The sequence below is a fragment of the Clinocottus analis genome, unplaced genomic scaffold (assembly GCF_023055335.1).
Source record: "Clinocottus analis isolate CAN_PGR_092001 unplaced genomic scaffold, fCliAna1.0.p SCAF_1, whole genome shotgun sequence".
NCBI classification, from domain to species: Eukaryota; Metazoa; Chordata; class Actinopteri; order Perciformes; family Cottidae; genus Clinocottus; species Clinocottus analis.
Window position 1 is genome coordinate 17856317 of NW_027175820.1, and position 21125 is coordinate 17877441.

At 39.8% G+C, this 21125-nt stretch overlaps 2 protein-coding genes and 1 long non-coding RNA gene across 6 annotated transcripts; 1 reads left to right on the forward strand and 2 right to left on the reverse strand.

Annotated features, from left to right (window-relative positions):
• Positions 1-535: 535 nt before the first annotated feature.
• On the forward strand, positions 536-3442 carry LOC137784407 (uncharacterized). The gene is made up of 4 exons (XR_011077408.1): positions 536-624; positions 1006-1103; positions 1309-1370; positions 2124-3442. It is a non-coding gene; the product is annotated as an uncharacterized lncRNA (long non-coding RNA).
• A 2300-nt stretch (positions 3443-5742) lies between these two features.
• Positions 5743-9835, reverse strand: bcl2l10 (BCL2 like 10). 4 transcript variants are annotated; one of them, XM_068573949.1, is made up of 3 exons: positions 9705-9835; positions 8176-8634; positions 5743-6794 (listed from the first exon to the last, which is right to left on the reverse strand). In XM_068573949.1, exons 2-3 carry the CDS (start codon positions 8629-8631, stop codon positions 6672-6674), a joined length of 579 nt encoding a protein of 192 aa, XP_068430050.1. In that variant the 5' UTR covers positions 8632-8634; positions 9705-9835; the 3' UTR covers positions 5743-6671. The 4 variants fall into 4 exon arrangements, with proteins under 4 accessions (XP_068430050.1, XP_068430041.1, XP_068430059.1 ...); XM_068573940.1 differs by lacking the exon at positions 9705-9835 and adding an exon at positions 9406-9464; XM_068573958.1 differs by lacking the exon at positions 9705-9835 and adding an exon at positions 9133-9346.
• Positions 9836-11972: 2137 nt separating this feature from the next.
• On the reverse strand, positions 11973-20560 carry gnb5b (guanine nucleotide binding protein (G protein), beta 5b). The gene is made up of 11 exons (XM_068572930.1): positions 20439-20560; positions 19723-19859; positions 19530-19571; positions 18331-18407; positions 17675-17807; positions 14280-14423; positions 13958-14049; positions 13514-13562; positions 13274-13370; positions 12847-13013; positions 11973-12434 (listed from the first exon to the last, which is right to left on the reverse strand). The coding sequence occupies exons 1-11, from the start codon at positions 20548-20550 to the stop codon at positions 12423-12425; spliced, it is 1062 nt and encodes a 353-aa protein (XP_068429031.1). The 5' UTR covers positions 20551-20560; the 3' UTR covers positions 11973-12422.
• Positions 20561-21125: the final 565 nt, after the last annotated feature.

Genomic DNA, 21125 nt, shown 5'->3' on the forward strand with positions numbered 1-21125 from the left:
ATACAGAAGTTGATTAATATCCTTGAATGTGGTTCAATTAAAGGCATCAGCAAACAGAAAAGTCTTCAATCTGGATTTAAAGGAGCTGGGGGTCTCGGCAGACCTGCAGCTTTCAGGGACCTTGTTCCAGACGACACAAACGGGTCTGTGTGTGTGTGTGTTGCTTCTTTGTCACCAACTATTCCTCCACACTGTTTCCTTGCTGAGCTGCAGCAGCTTTACATCCACAGAATGTGTGAATTTTGCTCAAAGGTCTTCAGAGAACATCCACTTTTCATTTGACTCAACTGAGACTACTGAAGCCTCGTATTACCTTTTTGTTTGAAGTTTGTTTTTGCACTGAACAAATTGTGGCTTTGGTCTTCCGTCTATGTGGTTAATTGAGTAAGGGAGGACTTGATACTGCGTAAGAGAGAGAAGGAAGTAAACTTTAGTACGCCCACAGACTGTACGGACAGGTTCACCCTCCCATTGGGCGTGGGCCGCCTGCTCCTATAATAGTCCCAACAATCCTGTCTGCATTGTATTCGGCTCCTCTTCTGTCTGAAGTTTACAGCTCGTCATCAACTCCAGCGTGAGGTGATCCAAATCAGGAATCATGGTGACAGTCATCGTTGAATATGTGTAAGTTTATTTTACAACATTATTATGTGATGATAGCTCTTGTCGTTAGGACGGGCTGCAATAACTCTGTAAAGTTGGGATGTAAATTAGATTTTCTATTTGAAGTTGGGGCGTAATCATACTGCACATATCTGTATGTGACTGCACAGCTTAGTTTTCCAGTTTAACTGTTACATTTGGGTTTCCGAAGAAGCTCAAGAACCATGTCGAAATATGTCTAGGTAGATATGTAAATTCATGTTGGCTTGAAGTTTGCATTAAACTCGAGCTTTAAATTGCAAACTTTGACGGTTTGGAATACCTTCATGGCTTAAAAAGTTATTTTGTGCCATTAATGCTTTTTTCTTTTTTTTTTAAATGTGTTTTTATTTTGTGTTTCAGTTCAGGATGAGGTGGCGTAGGCCGGTTTAACCAACTGGCCAGCATCCTCAAGAAGATTCCTGGTGTGAGTCAGGTGACTGGACGCCCGGTCGGGTCAGGTAACATGAAGCTGCTCTTTCCTTCTCTCTCCTCTGACTCACAGTTAATGAACTACTAGACACAGTTGTTCAGTTCAGTTTTATCTCGTTATAAACAACCCTTATATTCTGTTGACATCATTGGTTTATATGTCAAATCCTTATGTCCTATTAATGAACAGCGTTGGTATGAATTGACGCTGACCCCCCCCTCCCCATCCCACAGGCTTCAGGGTGTTCGTGGATGGTAAGCCGGTCTACCCCAAGAGTAATGGGGACCTTAACACGGTTAGTGAGATGGATATCTACTTCTTTACAGAACACATGTTTAGACTGACTTTGATATTGTGGTGCTCTTCAACAACTGTTTCCTGAATTGATAATTGACTGTTCATAAGCTTAAGTTTGTAACGTTTATCTCAAGAAGCACAATCATTTTTAATGCAGAAAACCGTTTACTTTTGGTGCAAAATATTGGAGCAGTCAGGCGATACTGACCTGACTGCTCTCCTCAAGTTGTTGTGGTTTGGCCTCCACACCCACATACTTTAGAGATGAAGCCTTACGTAATAACCAGCCATCATGACAGCAATGCTTGTCTGGTTTCCACCTTGTGTGACTCACCACCCACACCTACCGTCCTGGTCCGATTCAGCAGGAGATGGTCTGTAGTTTAGCTTCTGTTTCAGTACATAGTGAAAGTGTGAATGAATAGACTATACTTTATAAAACATATTCCAAACTGTTCAAACCATGTTATTTAATGTCCAGCTGAGGCTCATTTGTTGTAAACCAAAATATTGATGAGGTTCCTCAAAGTGATGTTTGTCTTTAATTTCATGGTTATTCATCCGTCAGTTGTTTAGCTCAGAATCAGAAGCATTTATTGCCATGTATGTTTTTTGTTTTTTTTTTACATACAAGCAATTTGTCCTGAATAGAGGTGAATAACATTTAACCATGAAAAGATATTTCAGTTTGGACTAGAGTTAGCATGAATAAAAAATAAGTAAAACAATGTTTTGTGTTTTATGTTTCCAGGTGGAGAAGGCGGTGAAGGAGAGCGTTGAAAACTTCATGTCTGGAAACAGAAGAGGTTGTTCTTAAAGATGGAGGTTCAAACGCTGGTCGTATTCACACTGCAAGAACAATGGTTTGATTCTTTTCATGGTTCAGAAAAACATCTGCTCACAGCTGCTAATCTGAATACAAAAGCAAATTCAAATATTAAAATAAGACATTTAAACATTTTTTCAAAGTGTAATTTTGGACCAAAATGAAAACCCCAAAGTGTCACCGTCCGCCATGAGAAGGTCAGATCGTTTATCTTCACTGTGAATACAGACAAAGACGAGAGGATGGCGAGGGCATCTCTGAGGAGCCGGGCACTGATCTGCACTTCTGTTTATGAATGTTCGCACCAAAAGTTATGCGGTGTGCACATGATGAAAGTCTAGAAGCTTTTCAGCTGACTGGAGCCACAGGAACTGCTCTCGTCATGTCCGTCTGGTATTTACTCATAAATATATCGTCTCTACTGCTGCATCACTCAGGAATCTTCATCAATTCACTCATATTTTTTTCATCTTCAGTTTTTCATTGTTTCGATGATTCCAAATTCGCACCAAGAGTTGGGTAGAGGAGAAGATTGGTACCGCACTTGTTTATTATGGTGGATGTGAAGCTGCAGCTTGTTAGCTTAGCATTAAGAATGAAAATGGGAAATCAGCTTCCTGGGCTTGGTCATGTCAACAAAATCTGCTTTTTATCACTTTGAAACTCACTATTTTATAACATATTATACATATGTTAAATTCATAATTCCCTTAAGAAATACACAGACTATCACCTGGATGATGTTTTGAAATAAAGACTACGGCCATCTGTGGTATTATTCTAGCATTTTACCGGCTAAAAATAAACTATAAATCAATGACAAATGTTAAATGTGACATTTAATTGGACTAGGAGCATATTGGTAAGCCTTTTATAAAACTTACAGTATTTATATAATGATATCTAATTTGTAATCAATTCCAATGAATCATAATTTCCTGAAGTGCAATAAAAAACTTTGAAAAATCTATTATTTCCTACTACTTCTTGAACCGTGCCAACTTCAAATGTCTTTTGTGTGGCTGTCAGTGCTGACTGGTACAATCGTCCGCCTCATCAGAGATGAGCCAGACTTCCTGTGTCCCTCTGTTTGCACCAGATACAATCTAATCATATAACTATGGGATGGAAATGCATACGAAGCCTTCCTGTTTGAACTATTTCATAATCATTATTGTCGGATTTATATTTTGTAATGTCAATCGAGGTTTTTAAATGTGAATCTGCAAAGTAAGTAGTAACTGTTGGTGTCAAATAAAGGAAAATGACTAAAAAGTACAATATTTAAATATCTGAAATGTAGTAATATATAATGCTATTTCTAGTGTACTTTCGCTCTAGCATGTGAATACGTGTACTTGTTTACCCGTCATCTGTGGAGACTTGATAATACAATCGGACTGTTTCATATTTTGTTTTTTTCATGCCTCCTTTTATCACTTTGAGCCGTAATATCTGGACCAGCTGGCGGCTGTTGTCGGCTCCGAGGTCACAGAGTTCCTCATCACTCTTGTGGCGTCTGTAGCTCGACGCTTATTGGTTCCTCCTGAAAACGTCAATCTGTTAAAAAGGGGTCAGGGATTTATAGAAGAGGGGGGGAAAAAAAGGCTAAACAATTTTCTCAGCTGGGCAGTGTAGTTTTTAACAGATGTCACGCAGGCAGGTGCAGATGAGATGTTTTGTTGGGGACTGTTTCCAGCCACAGATTTGGTGCTTTGTATTTGTGGCAATCGAGCAGTTTGAATGAGACTGACTTCAAATGAACTTCAGTGCCACGTACATCATAATAAGAGACGTCAGAGGATGGCTCAGAAATACCAGGCTTTAGATATGCACCATACTTTTGTTAATAGGGTCAAACCGCTCCTGGTTTAGTCTTTTCATGGGATGTGTTGATGGTAAAAAAAGATATCAATTAGCTTATGCAATAAAACAATAAAAAAAAAACACATATGTTGTGGAGCTAAACTTGGCCTTTTTAAACCCTCTAGATTAACTTTTAAATCATATATAGAGGACTGCTGTCCATGTAATCGTTGCACTGTATAATCCATATAATACACGTAGCAATAATACCCGATTTGTCTGCTGTTTGCGACACTATTTGGGTTTCGCTGATGGATTAAAAGTATCAACAGGAAACACAGATCACCACATCAGAAGTTGTTGTGGTTCTCTTTCTCGCAAACAATGGGGCTGTGTGTTGTCACCGTAATGGAGACAATACTTGACGTGTGTGTGTGTCTACTCGAGGAAAAATGCTCAGTTTCAGTGCTCCAATGAATAAAAAGACCAACACATGGGCTCTTTGTCTGCGCATGAGAAGTCGGAGAGATGCAGGCACAATGACCTCATTGCAGTGTCATGGCGGGTGTACACACACACACACACACACACACACACACGCTTCATTGGTGATAAAGTGTGCCACTTTATTTCTTCTGTTAGTAAAACATCTTGTGTTTTGTTTTTGTTTTTTCAGTTTGTTGATATAAAGCGTTCAGTCAGTTTCAATGTCGTCTATAAAGAGCAACTTCAACTTATTCTTAGTCAACAAGAAAAAGCTACAAATTTATGATTCATAGAAGATAATGTTGATACTGTCAATGCCATTGTATCCTTTGTACATTTAAAAGATATCCCAACAGTTACATTGTTACAAAAGTAACAAACACGTAAATATATGATCTTTTTGTTTGATACTTTAAGTTAACTTCATCTATATATTTATAAGTTTGGGGTTTTAATATTTACATAAAGTTGATTCTTTTACAAGCCAGTTTTACAAGGTAACCAATCTTTATTTGGCTCTGTTCTTAAACATTATCTAGCTGTTTGAGTGTAATAAAAATAATGTTTGAATACTGTTTTACTTAAGTAAATATAACAATAACCGTTTTACTTTAATGTGCGTATTGAAGTGAATGTTCCGGTACCTTAATACTTTTGGCAGCAAATGTTTTCTTTGAAAAATATTGATTTTCAATGTAGCTTTCAAATAAATGTATTGGGTTAAAACCTGCAATAATTGAAGCTAATAAGTAGAAGGTGAATACATATAATGGCAATTCAGTGGAGTAGTTACTTTAAAATTATTCAAAGTACTTGAATAAATGTAATATACACAAACAGTTAAAGCACCTTAATGACTGGCCTGGAGACAAATGAAATGTAATCTAATGTGTAATATGAATTAAGCTTAATCACACCCATTATTCTTTATTTCCAGGAATTTCTCCTAACGCATTTTTGCCTTAATTGTTGCTCATGCAGCACCAACTCGAGCTCTGTGATGGAGCAGAGAGGGAGACAGCAGAATATATTTTATTTATGACAATATGTCTGCATATGAAAGGAGGGCAGATCATTTAAGATCTCTACTCAACACACTCCAAACCAGCTGTGTAGAAATTGAGAAGAAAACAATGTAAAAGGTGACATCGCCTCACTGGTTCACACTGACAAAAAAAAAAAAAAAAAAAAAAAAAAAAAAAAAACCAGACTTCACTATACTCAATCACAAAGAACTCAATAATTGCTTCTTTTAAATTTTTTTATTATAAAAACAGTGACAAATAAATAGACCAAAACAATGTAAAAATATAATGTTTAAGGGATTTGTGGAGGGGGGTGCCATAGCAACAGTTTGTTCTAATAGCAATGCGTTTGAAGTCAGATTGGTCCCCGTTTTGTTGGATTGATATGAGAAACATTTCACAACATATCATAGCACCGTTGTGTTGTCTTAAGCGCTGGATTCAGCCGTTGACCCATGTAAAGCAGATGTTTCACATGAACGCAGGACAGACGTGAAAACAATGAAATAACTGAATTAGCTGTGGATCAGTTAGAAAAAGGGCCAGTGCTTACAGTTTCATATAAATATAATATATTAATTTATACATTGTACACTAGAATGGCTCTATACCACATACACAACTCAGGTAAACGCATGAATAAAAAGGCAGCTGACAATTTCCAAATAAAAAGCTGTGGTAAAATTGAAATGAAGTCTTTAAGCTGCACAGTTGAAAATACAAAGAGCAAGATGATTCTGTCCAGAAACCTGGGCTTTTGTAATTGAACCGTCTGATATGCAAGCAGATGTCACCTACTTCAAAATTATTGAAGGCATTGAAATCATTTTTTACAATCTTATGGAATGAGTGACAAAATGCCGGTATTGTATTAATATGCGTGTGCGTGTGTACTTAAACACATCAGGAGGATTCAGCCTGATTTGACCGTCATGTCACTTCTTGATGGAATAGAACCACACTGTGTGTAAGTGTGTGTGTGTGGGGAGGGAGGGGGGAATGCAAACATTCAGTTGATGACTTAAGATACAACCCTGAATTCACTACAGATAAAGCCTGTTTTTGCAGCATCGACGTTAGAATTAAAAAGTCTACTTAATTGTGCCGAATGAAATGAGAACATGGATGGGGATCGGTTCAGGACGCAGAAGGCTAGCTAGCGCACCAGGAGGAAGGTGAGTCCAGCGAGGCCCACGCCAGCAGCAGCAAACAGCGCCGTCGTCATGGACGAGTCCTGGCCGACTTCTCTAGCACTGTGGGAGAACTTGCAGAACCCCTCCTACAAGAGAGAAAACAAAAAGAAATGTTGAGAAACTTCTTGTTTACTAGACAGAATATTTACCCGCAACATTCTGTTTTTTGCATATACCGCAAGTTTTTACAAAACAAAAAGAGAAAGCATTAGCTGCCAAGCGGTCTTCCAACTAACAGTGGCTTTTAGCCGACAGCTGGTGGTAATTATACAATATGTTTTGAAAAAATATGTCAGTGTCACCGACAGCCACGGGTTTCTCCACAGACGCACACATTTGCACTATGGGTGCTGCTGATATCCTGACAGCACAGAGAAAATAAGTCTCAACCTGAGAAACGTGCCAGTTGTCTAGAAACTATTCAATTTGGAAATACTATTAATTGCTTCTTCTGTTCCCCTGGCAAGACAATAAAAATCTAGGGGAGGTCCGATTCTGTTCAGCCCAATCACCAGCTGTGTGTTTTTCTGTCATGTTTTCAAACTGCAGCCACAGACTCAGCCAGCGAGTGCACCTGCTCTCATCTCCAGGTGTTTCTCTGCTTTGCAGCTGCTTGTTTTTCTAGTCATACCACGCTAACTTACAATGTGGCCATTGCCAACATTAACACACAGAAGCTTTGACTGTTACTACAAAGTCCATCTGGCTGAGCAGGTTACGTGTCTGTTGAAACCAGCTGCCAGCTGAAGAAAGGAGGGGCCAGTGTGCGTTTGTGTGGTTTTTTGGGAGGGGGCCAGGCCGATCCCATTCACAAAAGCAGACATTCAACTTCAGTTTGGAGGCTTCTGGGACCTTCATTTACGTAGGGTCCGTCATAACCATCCCTTTAAGTGTTTCCAGTTAAACCACAAGGAGCAGGTTTAAAATGATCTTTGTTCTTTTGATTGCCAGTGGCTAAAAAAAAAGGTTTATAGTCCAAGTTGGCCTAACAAAACACTGATAGTCTAACACTCAACACTGTTTAATCATGGCTTTGAATATGCACTGCTGTGGGTTGTTTTTTCTAACACTACATTACTCACAATCTGGCCTATTGCTGCTCCACAATTCATATAATCATCACAGCCACACGAGTCTTCCGAGCACTGGTCTCATCAGCAAACAGTAAAGGAAAAAAGGCGGCATCTAAACTAAGCCACAGACTTTTTTTTTTAAAGCCACGTTTACACACAGATCTGAATACAAACCCACGCAGGAAGAAAACATGAGACTATCAAATCAGGTGGTTTCCAACAGCAAAAGTTTTAAATTGTCACTTTCACTTTAAGACGTACTGGGAGTCTTTACAGTTCCGTTTTAAACTGGCTCAACACCGTAGAAACAATTAAAATACTTCTGTTATCTAGTATACGTGTTGGTTTGGCTCTGCAGTCTCACTTTAGATGCAGACATGTTGTTTTAACCTACCCATCCGTCATTCTCCAGCAGCCAGTCTTTCTTCTCCTCTCCCAGGTAATCAGCTATGGTCTCCGCCAGTCCCCTACAGTTTCCGGACTCCAGCTCTCGTTCCTGCCCGAGGTCCAGCCCCGGCTTTGTGCCCTTCTGCTCCAGCAGCAGCCTGGCCAGCACCCCGGTAAAGGTGAAAAGGGAAACGATCCTCCCCCAGTTCAAGTGTCCGTCTCCCACCAGCTCTTCGATCACCTTCCTGAGGCCGGAGCAGGGGTCCGGCCCGCACTGCCTCAGGAAGGTCTGAGCGAGGGAGTTGAAGCGAGCCTGGTGCTGCGTCTCCATGTCCTGGGCCAGGCGCCTCATGGCTGCGGCTGACTCGCTGGGAGGTGGAGGGGCTGGCCGTGGGCTTGTGCAGCACAGGTACAGGTAGTCCTCTGCCAGAGCCAAGGTCTCTTTCCACAGCCCGCACGACATTTTCTTAAGAGGGGGAGAAAAAAAAAAAAAAAAAGGACAGTTCAATTAATTGTACAAACTAAAAAGGGAGCCTGCTGACATGCAAGTATCAAGTCATTGTACAGCTACTGAGAGACACAAATATAGTTTGTTGATGTTTAACCAATTAACCACAAACTGTTTATCACATTCGCAATGTATCTGCCAAATACGTAATTATTGGTTGGTCTATAAAAAATTCAAACTGAAAATGTTAATCATGATTTTTAAACCCCAAAATGTCATCTTAAGATTCCTTGTTAAACAAAATGTTGAAGAAAATCCTACATTAAATTTTTTAAAGATTTGAAGACACCGTTCTGCATTTGACGAGGTTACCCAACGCTCTGCCGGCACCAGCGTCCACTGGACAGAACAGTGACGTTATTCTTATAGTACCACCATGATTACCACGACCTATTTTCTTCTTTTTTTTTATTAAAAAAAAAAAAAAAAAAAAAGTGTAAAAAATTGAAAAGAAACAGTTAATAATCCAGCATCTGAATCCAGTGCCTCTCGCGATATATTCTCAACCAGGTGTAAACGTGTAGCTTGATTGCTGTGGTCCGTTCGCGACGTGTTGAGGGAGAGCTGGGCAGCTAGCAGCGACGCTAGCGCGAGCGCGGAGCGTCACGAGCGTCAGAGACGCCTCTCGTGTGAACTGCAGCTCTCGGTTCCGCGAGCCGGATGATGCTGGAGGCTCAACGCAGCCGACGCAATTAGTTAACAGACTGCCAAAACGACATATGCACTCACTGTAGTATACATGGTAGTAGACATTACTCTCGTATAAATGGTGAACTTGCCGTTGGCTAGCCGGCTGCGTTCTCACTATAGCCGTTGGTCCGTCACCAGAGCAATGGAGGACACAAAGGACCACATTCACACACACACAGGCGAACGATGAGCCAGCTCGACCGCGAACCGGCGCCTTTAAACGCTGTTTTATTAGTAGTAGTATTACACGAATGCATCGATGAGGGTCGACGTGTTCATAATGTTGTGTGTAAGAAGGTGCAATAGGGTTTCCGTGCGTAAAAGGAACAAAAGCTTACCCTCCCAGCGATATCAGACTGCTCTGTGCACACACGGACGGCGGAAGGAGATCCTCGATCAATTCTCAGCTTCCCTTCAGCCGGCTGCTGCTCGTTTATTCTCTGGCCCCGCCTCCGGGTGATTTATCCGCTGCCCGCAAAAAGACCCGAGAAAGTCCCTTCGTAACGCAGTGACCTGGTTTTTTATTTGGTGGTATCCGACAGAAAAGTGAAAAATACACCCTATTAAATTGGTATCGATATAAGATATCACGAAGAAAACAATCACAAGTAGAGTTGTTGTGATGAATTGGTTCGCTACAGTGTGTCTGAAGGTCCAATGTGAAGTTGTATTGAGTCTCTCTGCCTTCATGCAATTTTAAAATCACAATCTTGTTAAGGAACAATTGCAGTGGCCTGTAGGGAGAATTGAAAGAAACATTTTGAGAATCGATTAATAATAGTTAAGGTAAACTTAAAAAAAAGAGAAAAGAAAATCAAACATCAACTATCTCCTAAAATGTTTACGTTTTTTATTTTTTCGGAGCAGCTTGTCACATCTATGACCTTATATAGACCAAACAATTCATGGAATAGGCTACCCCTGAAAATAATCAGCAAATTAAACAATGATAATGTGCATAATAGTTAGTTTCAGCCCTTCTCAGGTACCACATTAGTCAACTTTCATCACTTAATAAAAGATGCTCTCACACTCAACACGTTCATGTAAATTAATTCATCTTCATTTGACCTATCTAAAATAAATATAGGTCTCAGCCAGGTTTCACCTCTGCTTCAAAAAAGCTGAGAGCAGACTTTTGAATTGAGGACTTTGGTTTCATTCATCACAGAACAGTCTCACTCCTAATGGCTCTATGTGTGATTTTACGTTTTGTAAACTACACACAGACCAGTTCATTGATCTTCATGAGGAAGTGAAACATGTTTTGAGTTGTAGTCAAGTAAATGGCAGTCAAAGGAAACGGTTAAGGGAGTGTGGTGCAGCTGCTGATACGTTTGGGTACTTCCTCTGTGTGGTAATACCCTTCTGTCCTCTCATCCATCTTCTCTCCCCGTCTCTCAACAACCTCTGACGTTGGTGTTTCCCTCGACGTGTTTCCCTCGTGAAACTCCAGAAAAATCTTTGATCCAGGCTTGAATTTTATTTAATTTTTTTTAACGAGAATAGATAAAACTATAACCTATAAATGTGAACATCACATTTTATGAACTGAGCTACTGGGAAACACATTTGATCATCTGACACTGAATATAATTTTTTTTCTCTTTCGAAGGAAGGAAGGAAGGAAGGAGAAGGCTGCAGTTGACAGGTCATTTTGGTTTTGGTGCTTTTTTTACCACAGTTTAGTAATTATATAAAAACAGTTCAGGTATATTCTCAACACTCGGGGAATGCGGTGGAGGATGACAACTGACCTTTGACCAATATTTAAATAATAAATAAAGATGTGTAAAATGCAGAGACCATCTGATCAATAATGTTTCCAGGACACACACTTGGACAAACAGTCATGAACCGCACAGTATAATCTCCCACTCAGGGACACAACGTCAAGTGCTCGACAAATTGAGTGTTGCATTGATCTGTAAGTCTTCCACAATTGTGCACCAGCATTTTTTAAAAGTTATAAATAAACGTGTTCTCTCTGGATATGTATTCCTCAATGATGCAAGTGAACTCTTAAAAACACTACAACAGGACTTGTTTTATGAAGGGCAGCCAGGCATTCATGGTACAATTGTAATAAAGTGCAACGCCCCCTTGTGGCAAACAATGCAACCACAGTGTTAGTCAGTACGCTCCAGTTTCCCTTGAACCCATCTGGTTGTCGTTTTGTATTTATATAATCAGGATAACGTTTTTTCTTGGCTTGTCTTTTTAAGAATATTGTCTTCAAAACAAACAAAGAATGGGCTGTGCTAATAACACTAGATCATGTTGACAAGATCATCAGATCTCAGGATAGTAAAACTTCTCCCCTCCAGAAAATAGTAGCAATGCAAATGTCAGCCATTGTAACTGAATCTAGAATAACCTCGGTGCAGTCGAATGTTTGGCACAATCTGTTAAAATCAGCGAATATTCCAATCATCCCTTTGTATTTTGTAAACACATAAACATGTTGGTTTATCTTAATCTGTTTTGACTCCAGTGAGGTCACCAGAACCGAGTGAATTGAAGAGAGAAGAGAAATCATCAAAGCTCAACAGGTATTTAAAATCTCTTTTATTTTTTTCCACAAGTAATATATCTAAGCTGTTGACGTTCATGTTTAATGTAGGTGCCTGCATTGAAGTGGTCTTAATAACAATCAAATATATCTCAAATATATATTGTGTGATTCTGGACGGATTGATTCTCAGGGGGAGGGGGTAAAATTGTTAACCAATGTTCATAATTTACAAGATAATCGTTTATATTGTTTGCAGATCTAAATAACAGAGCAGACACGAGCAGCTTTTGACGCTCGCAATTATTTTCCTCTACATTAGCATAAACAATTACATACAATCAGTCATCAAGCTACCAATAACAAATATTATGAATCCAAACTTGACTGCATCTTCAATCAATACTCACACTACAGTTATGATACGATGGTGTGTTCTCATTCATAAGAGACATTTTAGGTCTTTACGTGTGTTTGTCATACTGAAGGTTTGTTTGCACTCTCTCCTGCAGTAGTTCACTGGATCACAACTGGGATATCAGCTCTAGGACCAAATCTGCATGAGGAAAGTGAGAAGAATCATATAGGTTAAATATATAAAACAGGATTTTTCACGTACATGTTACGAGCTAAACAACATACGGGCTAAACAACCTTAAAATACAACACCCTTTTCCTTTAGTCTAAAAGAAAATGTGAGAAAATAAATGTATTGTGTTAAAATATGGACATAGTTGACCAGGACACTTGACCTCAAATCCTATAGACACAGGTAAGTAGCCCAGCATTCCTTATTGATCAAGATCAATATGACCCAAACACATATAGTGCACAGTGCTGCTTAGTTATAATCCTCACCCTTAAAAAAGATCAGATGACAACTCACATGTTAATATTAATCAATATTATAAGCTCAATGTTTTCCAAATGAATGGATCAAACACAGCTGCAGGGAAACTCCAGCTCACCCGTAGGGTGTTGTCCCAGGAGGCCGAGCAGAGCGCCGTGCCGTCAGGTGACACTCTGACTCTGCTGATGCGGTTCTCGTGACCAAACAGGATGGAGACACGAGTTCCCTTTAAAACGTCCCACACATTGATGGTGTAGTCGTTATAACCAGCGAAAAGCAGCCGACCTGGAGGCGTGAGAAAGCGAGGAGGAGAGAGTACATGAAAGTGGAAGTGGGGAATTTGAAATAAGCAGAAGTAGAGAATGACGGAGGATTAGTTGAAACTGAGAATTTATTTTTCCTTGAATCATAAAAAAAATGCATTTATTCATATTAAATGCTGCCTACTTTTGTGAACTTTATACTCTCCCAGGAGATGCTGATAAGTAATGCATATTATTTAATCTATCAATGGTTCAACCTTAAGTGCTTCATCAACTCCTCACCACTCAGAGAGAAGTCCACAGTTGAAGCACCAAAGATGATGCTGTCCTTCTGGTAGATGGCTACCTCACGGTCAGCTCGCAGGTCGTAGAAACGGCACTGAGAGACACCAGTAAACATGCAACAACACAGACGGGACACAAATGGTAAAAATCAACTGACTTTGCACACATGTGCATATTGACATGACTAGTTGATACATGACGACAAACTGATAAGCAGGTCAATATGACGTGACTCACTGTGCCGTCGTCTGAAGCGGATGCAAATGCGTCTCCACTGGGGTAGTACCTGAACACACGTGACCGAGAACAGAATAAGAAAGTGGTGTGTTTTGACACAATTGGCAAAAGTAACTCATTAGTTAACCCAAATCTATATTAATTTAATATTTTCCCACAAACCAGACAACTTGAAAGACCGATTTTAAAGTTATTTTAGACCAGATTGAAAGCAGACATGTTTTTAGTATCTAATCTGAACGTCTCTTAAGGTTTTAAGAAATTGAAAATCCGATTTTAAAAAAGGTCACTGAAGGTAGCAGAGTGCCTCAGACGTATATATGTTGAGCATGAGTTCACACACGTCAGTTAAATGTCTTCGTTCATTCTACATTTTCATGATCTCGGTAGGACTTATATCATTCAAGTTTCAACTCTAGTTTTTTATCAAAGAGTTGGACTTACTTAACACAGTTGATGTCAGACTCGTGGCTCTCAAAAGACTGAATGTTCTGTCCAGAACGCATGTCCCACACGTTGGCCTTCATGTCACAGCCCTGATGACGCACACACGCACACGCACACGCACACACACACACACACACACACACACACACACACACCCATTAGAGAATGAAAATATTGCTTCTGTCCTGTAAAACAAATATCCAGAATCTTTAAATTGTAACTGTTTCATGAAAACTCCAAAACTCCAAACAGCGACAATCAGTTACAGGGTTTTGTGACCACATGACAAACATAAAGACACACACGAGCTCTCTCTCACCCCAGAGACAAAAGTGTTTCCAGTCTCAGATGGGGCGAGGTCCAGAGACAAGACATCAGCTGTGTGACCGTGGAAACTCTGCAGCAGCTGCCCGCTCTCCACATCCCACAATGCACATGTGCCGTCACCGCTGGAGGTCAGGAGCTGACGGACACATGCACATGGACAACATATGAACAAAAACAAAAAACAATGAAAACATGAAGCTTAGTTTATTTCTAAATATTTTGGTGCAAGAACAGGACATGTAGGTTCAGGATATTTTTCATCTCCTCATGAACGTTTGTGCTAACAGGTGAAACTTGGAGTGGCATTCATTTTGGCACTGAAGATTAGAAAGGTGATGTTAGACATCAGCCTCCAATTATTAAAGAGAAATTGGTAACATAAGACATTTTAATGGTATTCTACTATACTATGACGTTTTGACATTTTATTATATTATTATACTAAAACGTTTAATGGCTTTTTTTTAAACAAAACTATTTTCAACATATTATACCATGACTTTACACATAACGTGTAACATTTGTATCCCTTATTTCAACATATAGTACGATGACCTTTTTAGACATATATATAGACCTTCTCTTGACTTTCAGTGACATGCTATTTTATTACTTTCTAATTACTTTTTTTAAGATACTAGACTTTTACTTTTTCCAACATACTTTTCTGTTTCAATTTAAAATACTATAATATGACTTAAAAAAAAACTTTTTTCAAAATGCAATTATAGGACATTTCTTTATGCTTTTTGTAACTATGAGTTTTTATGACACACGACACTATGACATTGTTCACATACTGTACGCTGACCTTTTGACAAAATAAACAATTACTTTTTAATCACTGTTTCACGACAAACTATACTATGTCTTTTTTTCTGACTTTTTGAAGACATACTAGTATGACAAAATATACAATGACTTTTATACTTCACACTATATTATGACTTTTTTGTGCTTTTTTCCAACATACCATGACTTTTTTTAATGACCTTTCAGACATCATATACATCATATACAATTACTTTTCTATGATTTTTTTCAAAATGCTACATTAGGACGTTTTTTTAAATTTATTTTACTATGACCTTTTATGACATATTAGTATGGCATTTTTCAGAGACTATACCATGATTTTCTTTTCAGGACTTTTTTTAATGATAAATTACACTATCACCTTTTATGACAACATATACAATTACTTTTTTTCCACTTCATACCATACAATGACTTGTTATCACAAACTCTAAGCCAATTTGTTGACTTTCATATTGAATCATATTTAAAGGTACAAGTCTTGTGCCACTCAGTGGTAGCTTAAAAGAAACAGACCAGCGTCCTCACAATGCTTCAGAGAGCTGTTCTTATAATGTGGACAGGTAGAGAAATACATGTAATGGCACCATGAAGATAGCTGTTGTTCTTTATGTGCACATACCAACAGATGCATTCAAGGCAGGATGGCACACACACACACACACACACACACACACACACACACACACACACACACACACACACACACAAAAACAAAAAGACAAAAGCTTAAGGTCAGCACCTCCGCACTCTGACTGTGCATAATGTCTCCACACACAAACAAAATTCCAAAATGTCAGCGATCCCTCTGATGAAAACAGATTATGTGCACTCAGAGACACATGCAGACATCAGAGATCTGTGCGAGCTGGAGGATTAGAGAGCTCCTGCTGGATGACCTCAAGCACAAAAACACATTACATCCTGCCTCCACTGAGATGTAGCTCGAGTTTCAACATGAATGCAATTATCAGTAAGCCACAATTACTGACACACACATACAGATGGGAACCTCATTGATCTAACAGAGAGCCTTTGCATCAATCTGATTCTTCTTACCACCACCTACATGTTACCAGTTAATAAATACTTGCAGGGGTTCATTACATTACTCAGTGATCCTACATGTAAATATCTTGAATAAGAAAGCCACACGACTCAGTCAGTGAAACAGCAGCAGATCTTTCATATCAAAACTCATCAGCTTAAAGCTAGTGCACTACTCAAATGTTTTTTTTCCTCTCAGTTGGACACACACACACACGCACACACACAACCACGCACACATGCACAGTAAACCGGCTGGTGATAGTCAAGTCTTACTCAAAGTGCAACATTCCACAAATGACTTAAAACAGCATAAAAAAATTAATACAAAAACCTGTACAGGTCGCCCCAAAGTCCGATAGTTTGCACTTTATAAGACACCCACCCCCCCACCACACCCACACACACACACACCGTATAACTATTTATTCATGGCTGCATAGAGAAGAACAATACAAGGACACAAATGTGAAAGGTGCCTTTGAATACATTCACAGAATCTCGGTCTGGTGACATACTGTAGGTCCTCACAATAGAAAACAAAGTAGGTCCACTCAGTGAGCGAGGATATGAGTAGAAACGTTGCCACCATATATGGCGACTGACAATGATAGCAGAGACAGCAGAGTACTTTGCAAGCAGTGTCGCCCCAAGGTATCGATGTCCTCTTTCGACCAGCCTGAGTGTGTCCTCGGTGGCCAAATATGACAACGAGTCGTCTGCAACTAAAACCCAGTTCTGAGACGGCCGACTTGTTGGTATTTAAAGACCTCGGTCATAAAGGCTTCAGTCAAATGAGCAGGTCACCTCTGAAACAAACACTTTCTGGACTCATTGATAGTTACAACATCCGGTATGTTGGCAGACAGATGTGAAAAAAAGGACACACATACACACACACACACACACACACACACACACACACACACACACAGCCCAACCAACACATCCTAACTCTCCTGTTAGGAGACTGGAACCGGTCTTTGAAATAAGATGAATAGTAACACACTTTCTGAGTCCTCGATGTAGTCATGTCAATGCTAAAGTATAAAGGCTGTGAGCGTTACAGTGTGCTCGTGTGCATGCATATGTCTTTGTGTGTGAGGGTATGTGCGTGTCTATCTGTTAAATATTCTGCCCTCAGGTCAGTGTGCTCCACTCTTAACTCGATAACGGCCTCTTTCCTTGATAAGAACCACTCAGTGTCTATTAATACACTCCGGACAGAGGACCATCACCACCGCTGCACCCTTCTCAGCCCTGCCATTCATCTCCCTCCGCTCTGTCAGAGCAAATTATTCAAGTCAAATATCTCAGATTGTTTCCTTCATGCTCTCTCTAGCTTCTTTCTATCCAGCTGGGGAGTCAAAGGTACACCCAACAAAAAAAAATCATAGTCCATCATGTTGTTGTTTTTGGTTAAGTGGAAACAATGCATTTAATCATTAATAATAGATTACAAAGTGTCATCCAGACAAATGCTCTTATTTTCCGCTCCTCAGAAGACATTGAACTGGTGCTCACCTGCATGTCCGAGCTGGTGAAGGTGCACCCGGACACATAGTTGGTGTGCATGGCAACAGACTTCTTCTTTGCAGCCAAATTCTCGTTTTTGTCAAGTGACAGCGGGAATACCGAGCACTTGTTATCCAACCCGCTTTGGAAGGAGATAAAACACAGGAAGTCAGATGATGGGTCACTGATGAAATAGTAGACAATACTAACACAAGGTCCGGGTCTGGATATTGCATGATGAAAAATAAATGATGACTGAGTATTAAATAAATGTTTCTTACATTATATCTCAGATTCAGAATATTAACTAAAACATTTTCCCAGTTGGATCTAATTTAGTTCCACTGAGCAATAACAGTACAAGCAAACATACATGTTTACAAACAATTGACGTAGCCACTGAATACACACTGATGTAATACAACTACATAAGTGTGCAGGTATTAAAAAAGAGCAACCAGGGTAATTCAAATTATTGATACTTTTGCAAAGTTGAACACAATACGAGGATATCTCTAAATTACATACACCTTTTCTTTCACATAGCAATAACTCTAAATATATAATTGTACTTAACTGTTTTGTTGTTGAACTTTATTTATTTGAAAGAGTAGTTGAAAAAAAATTAAATCCAGGCAATAAAAAGAGAACTTCTCTGTACTCACCCACATGCCACAGCACAGCCTGAGGGGGCATAAGCACACGCCATCACCCACGTACACGGCAGGGTTACCGCATGTTCCTGTAACACATGTCCGTGGCAATTCATTATTGGTAGAAACATACATTCTCTTTAATAAGCATAAACCAACTATTCTCTTCCACATAAACAGACACACACACACACACACACACACACACACACACACACACACACACACACACACACACACACACAGCTGTGGTAAACCTGTATTAATAGGGATTAGGCTGAGTGTGGTTCGACTCCATCAAGAAGTGACATGATGGTCAAATCAAGCTGAATCCTCCTGATGTGTTTTAGTGCACTCACACACTCACACACACACACACACACACACACACACACACACACACACACACACACACACACACACACACACACACACACACACACACACGCGTTATAGGGGACAGATGGACGGATAATCCTTAAACGCATATTTCCCTGCGATCGTAGTTCTCAGAGGAGTATGACAGCAGAGCATGACTGACCCACACACACACCCACACACACACACACACACACACCCACACACACACACACACACACACACACACACACACACACACCATATTTCAATCGCAAATGATCGTTTATACATATTTAAATCCATTTTTTCAATGTCTGTTTGTGCATTTGGTTCTCTTTTTTTTAGAGAAATTTAAAGTCTGAGACCCTTCACATATGCGTCTCATATCCAGATTGTATCTCAATATCTGAGTTTAAGATCTCAAGCCGATCGCTCTGTCCAGCTCAAACAATCGAACGCCACATCCGTCATGTACTGTATTTTTATCTGGTCAAAGACTCGCCTATCATCTAAAATGCACCTTGATGGAAGGCTAAAGAGATAGGAAGTTGAATTCAGCCCCTTAATTAAAATATATATATATATATATATATATATATATATATATATATATATATATATATATATATATATATATATATATATATTGTATCGCTTAAGGCACGGGCAACATTTGACATGTTTCTCCACCTCTTCTGTGGGTGATACTATGATGTCTGTTGGCTATGAATTGCTTTAGGTGGATTGCAGCTGAGTGCAGCACTACTGCCCATCCGGGACAATAACATACATTTGATATTATGTTACCCTGTCTTATGTTGTCTTGTCTTTCCACACAGACATCCACTCACCTTATTAAGAGTAAATGCATCCCAGGCGATCACTTTGCCATCCTAAATAAGAAAGAAACATCTTCATCACATCCTAAAATAAATACAACTCATATACTATAGTCATGCTCAACATAAAATTACACTCGTACTGTTTTAGATAATGCTGCACAGTAGTTCTCTTAAATATACATCTGTGTGCGTGTAGGCCTACCTGTGAAGAGCTGACGAGGCGGCGCTTGTCTTTACACCAGTCCATACACAGCACCTTGTTCCCATGACCCTTCAGGACACGTCTGGTCTTTATGGAGAGAGCACCCAAGACCTCGATCTTCTCGGCCACCTGGTTCACTGAGGAACCAACACACAATGCAGACGTCCGTGAGAAGCCTTTACATCATGAACTACTCACCACCAAGTAGGGAAGCATCAATCTAAACATACGTACAAGTGGGCTTACATGAAGTATCAAAAGTAAAAGCACTTAAAATGCTGCAGAATGGTGCCTATACCACTATATTAAATATTGTTGGGTTATTATTATAATGCTTAAACGCGTATGCAGCAGTTACTGTTTGTAACTAGTCAAGTTGAAGTTGATTTAAAGTCTTTGATACAACCAGGCAGCTTAATCTTTAACAATTTGCCACATTTGAAAGGTTTTGCATGTAGAAATGTTATTCTGCAAAGTTACTGGTGTTGTCAGAGAAATATAGAAAGCAAACATTTTACTCTGAAACAGAATAAAGTGGAAGCATAACGCAGCAGAAAATGGAATATCAGCATAACTTGACACAAACGTAATCTGACGGAAGCTACTTCATGAAAACTGAAGCTACTTCAAAGCATCTCCCAGTAAAGCAGGACATGTGGAGGAGACGAGTCCACAGCTTTTAGAGTAATAGTTTGCATTTTGTCTCAGACACTCACACTCGATGTCGCTCAGCTTTCCCCGCTCCTCCTCCAGCTTCTTCTTCAGACTGTCGCTCTCCCTCTTCAGGGACGCCACGGTTTCCCCTGACTGGAGCCCCTGACAAGCCATCTTTGAGAGGGAAAAGACAACAACAACAACAACAACAACAGAGCACAGTCAGGAGGGCGCGGAGAGAGGAAGAGAAACGCGACGGGGACGTTTGCTGGTTCGAGGCTCGTTGGATTTGTCCCCGAGCGCGAAGGGGATGCTGCGCCGCGCGCGCCACATTCACAGCGCGTGCTCCGCTTCTGTCAGCCTCCTCTTCCTCCTCCTCCTCTTCTTCCTCCCCCTCCTCCAAATTCATTTCACAGGCATTTAGACACGCAGACACGGTGCCGCCTTTAGTCTTCCACATATTCCCAAAACAGTTGAATTGGTGAGTTCAAAGTTTTCAAAAACAATTTGTAACTTTTCCTGACCCTTGAGGATATTATAGCCTGAGCTCCACACCATTCTGTCTGCTCTAGTTGCAACTGCTTCTTATCAATTTGAAACACTTTACGGTTTCCATTAATATGTGTGATTTCAACGTCCCTTTATCTTAATAATAGCATCCAAACACTTCAGTTGCTCAACTCTGCCACCTTACTACTGAGGAAACGTTCAACAAAGTTATAATATTGGATAAAATGTCACTTCAGTAA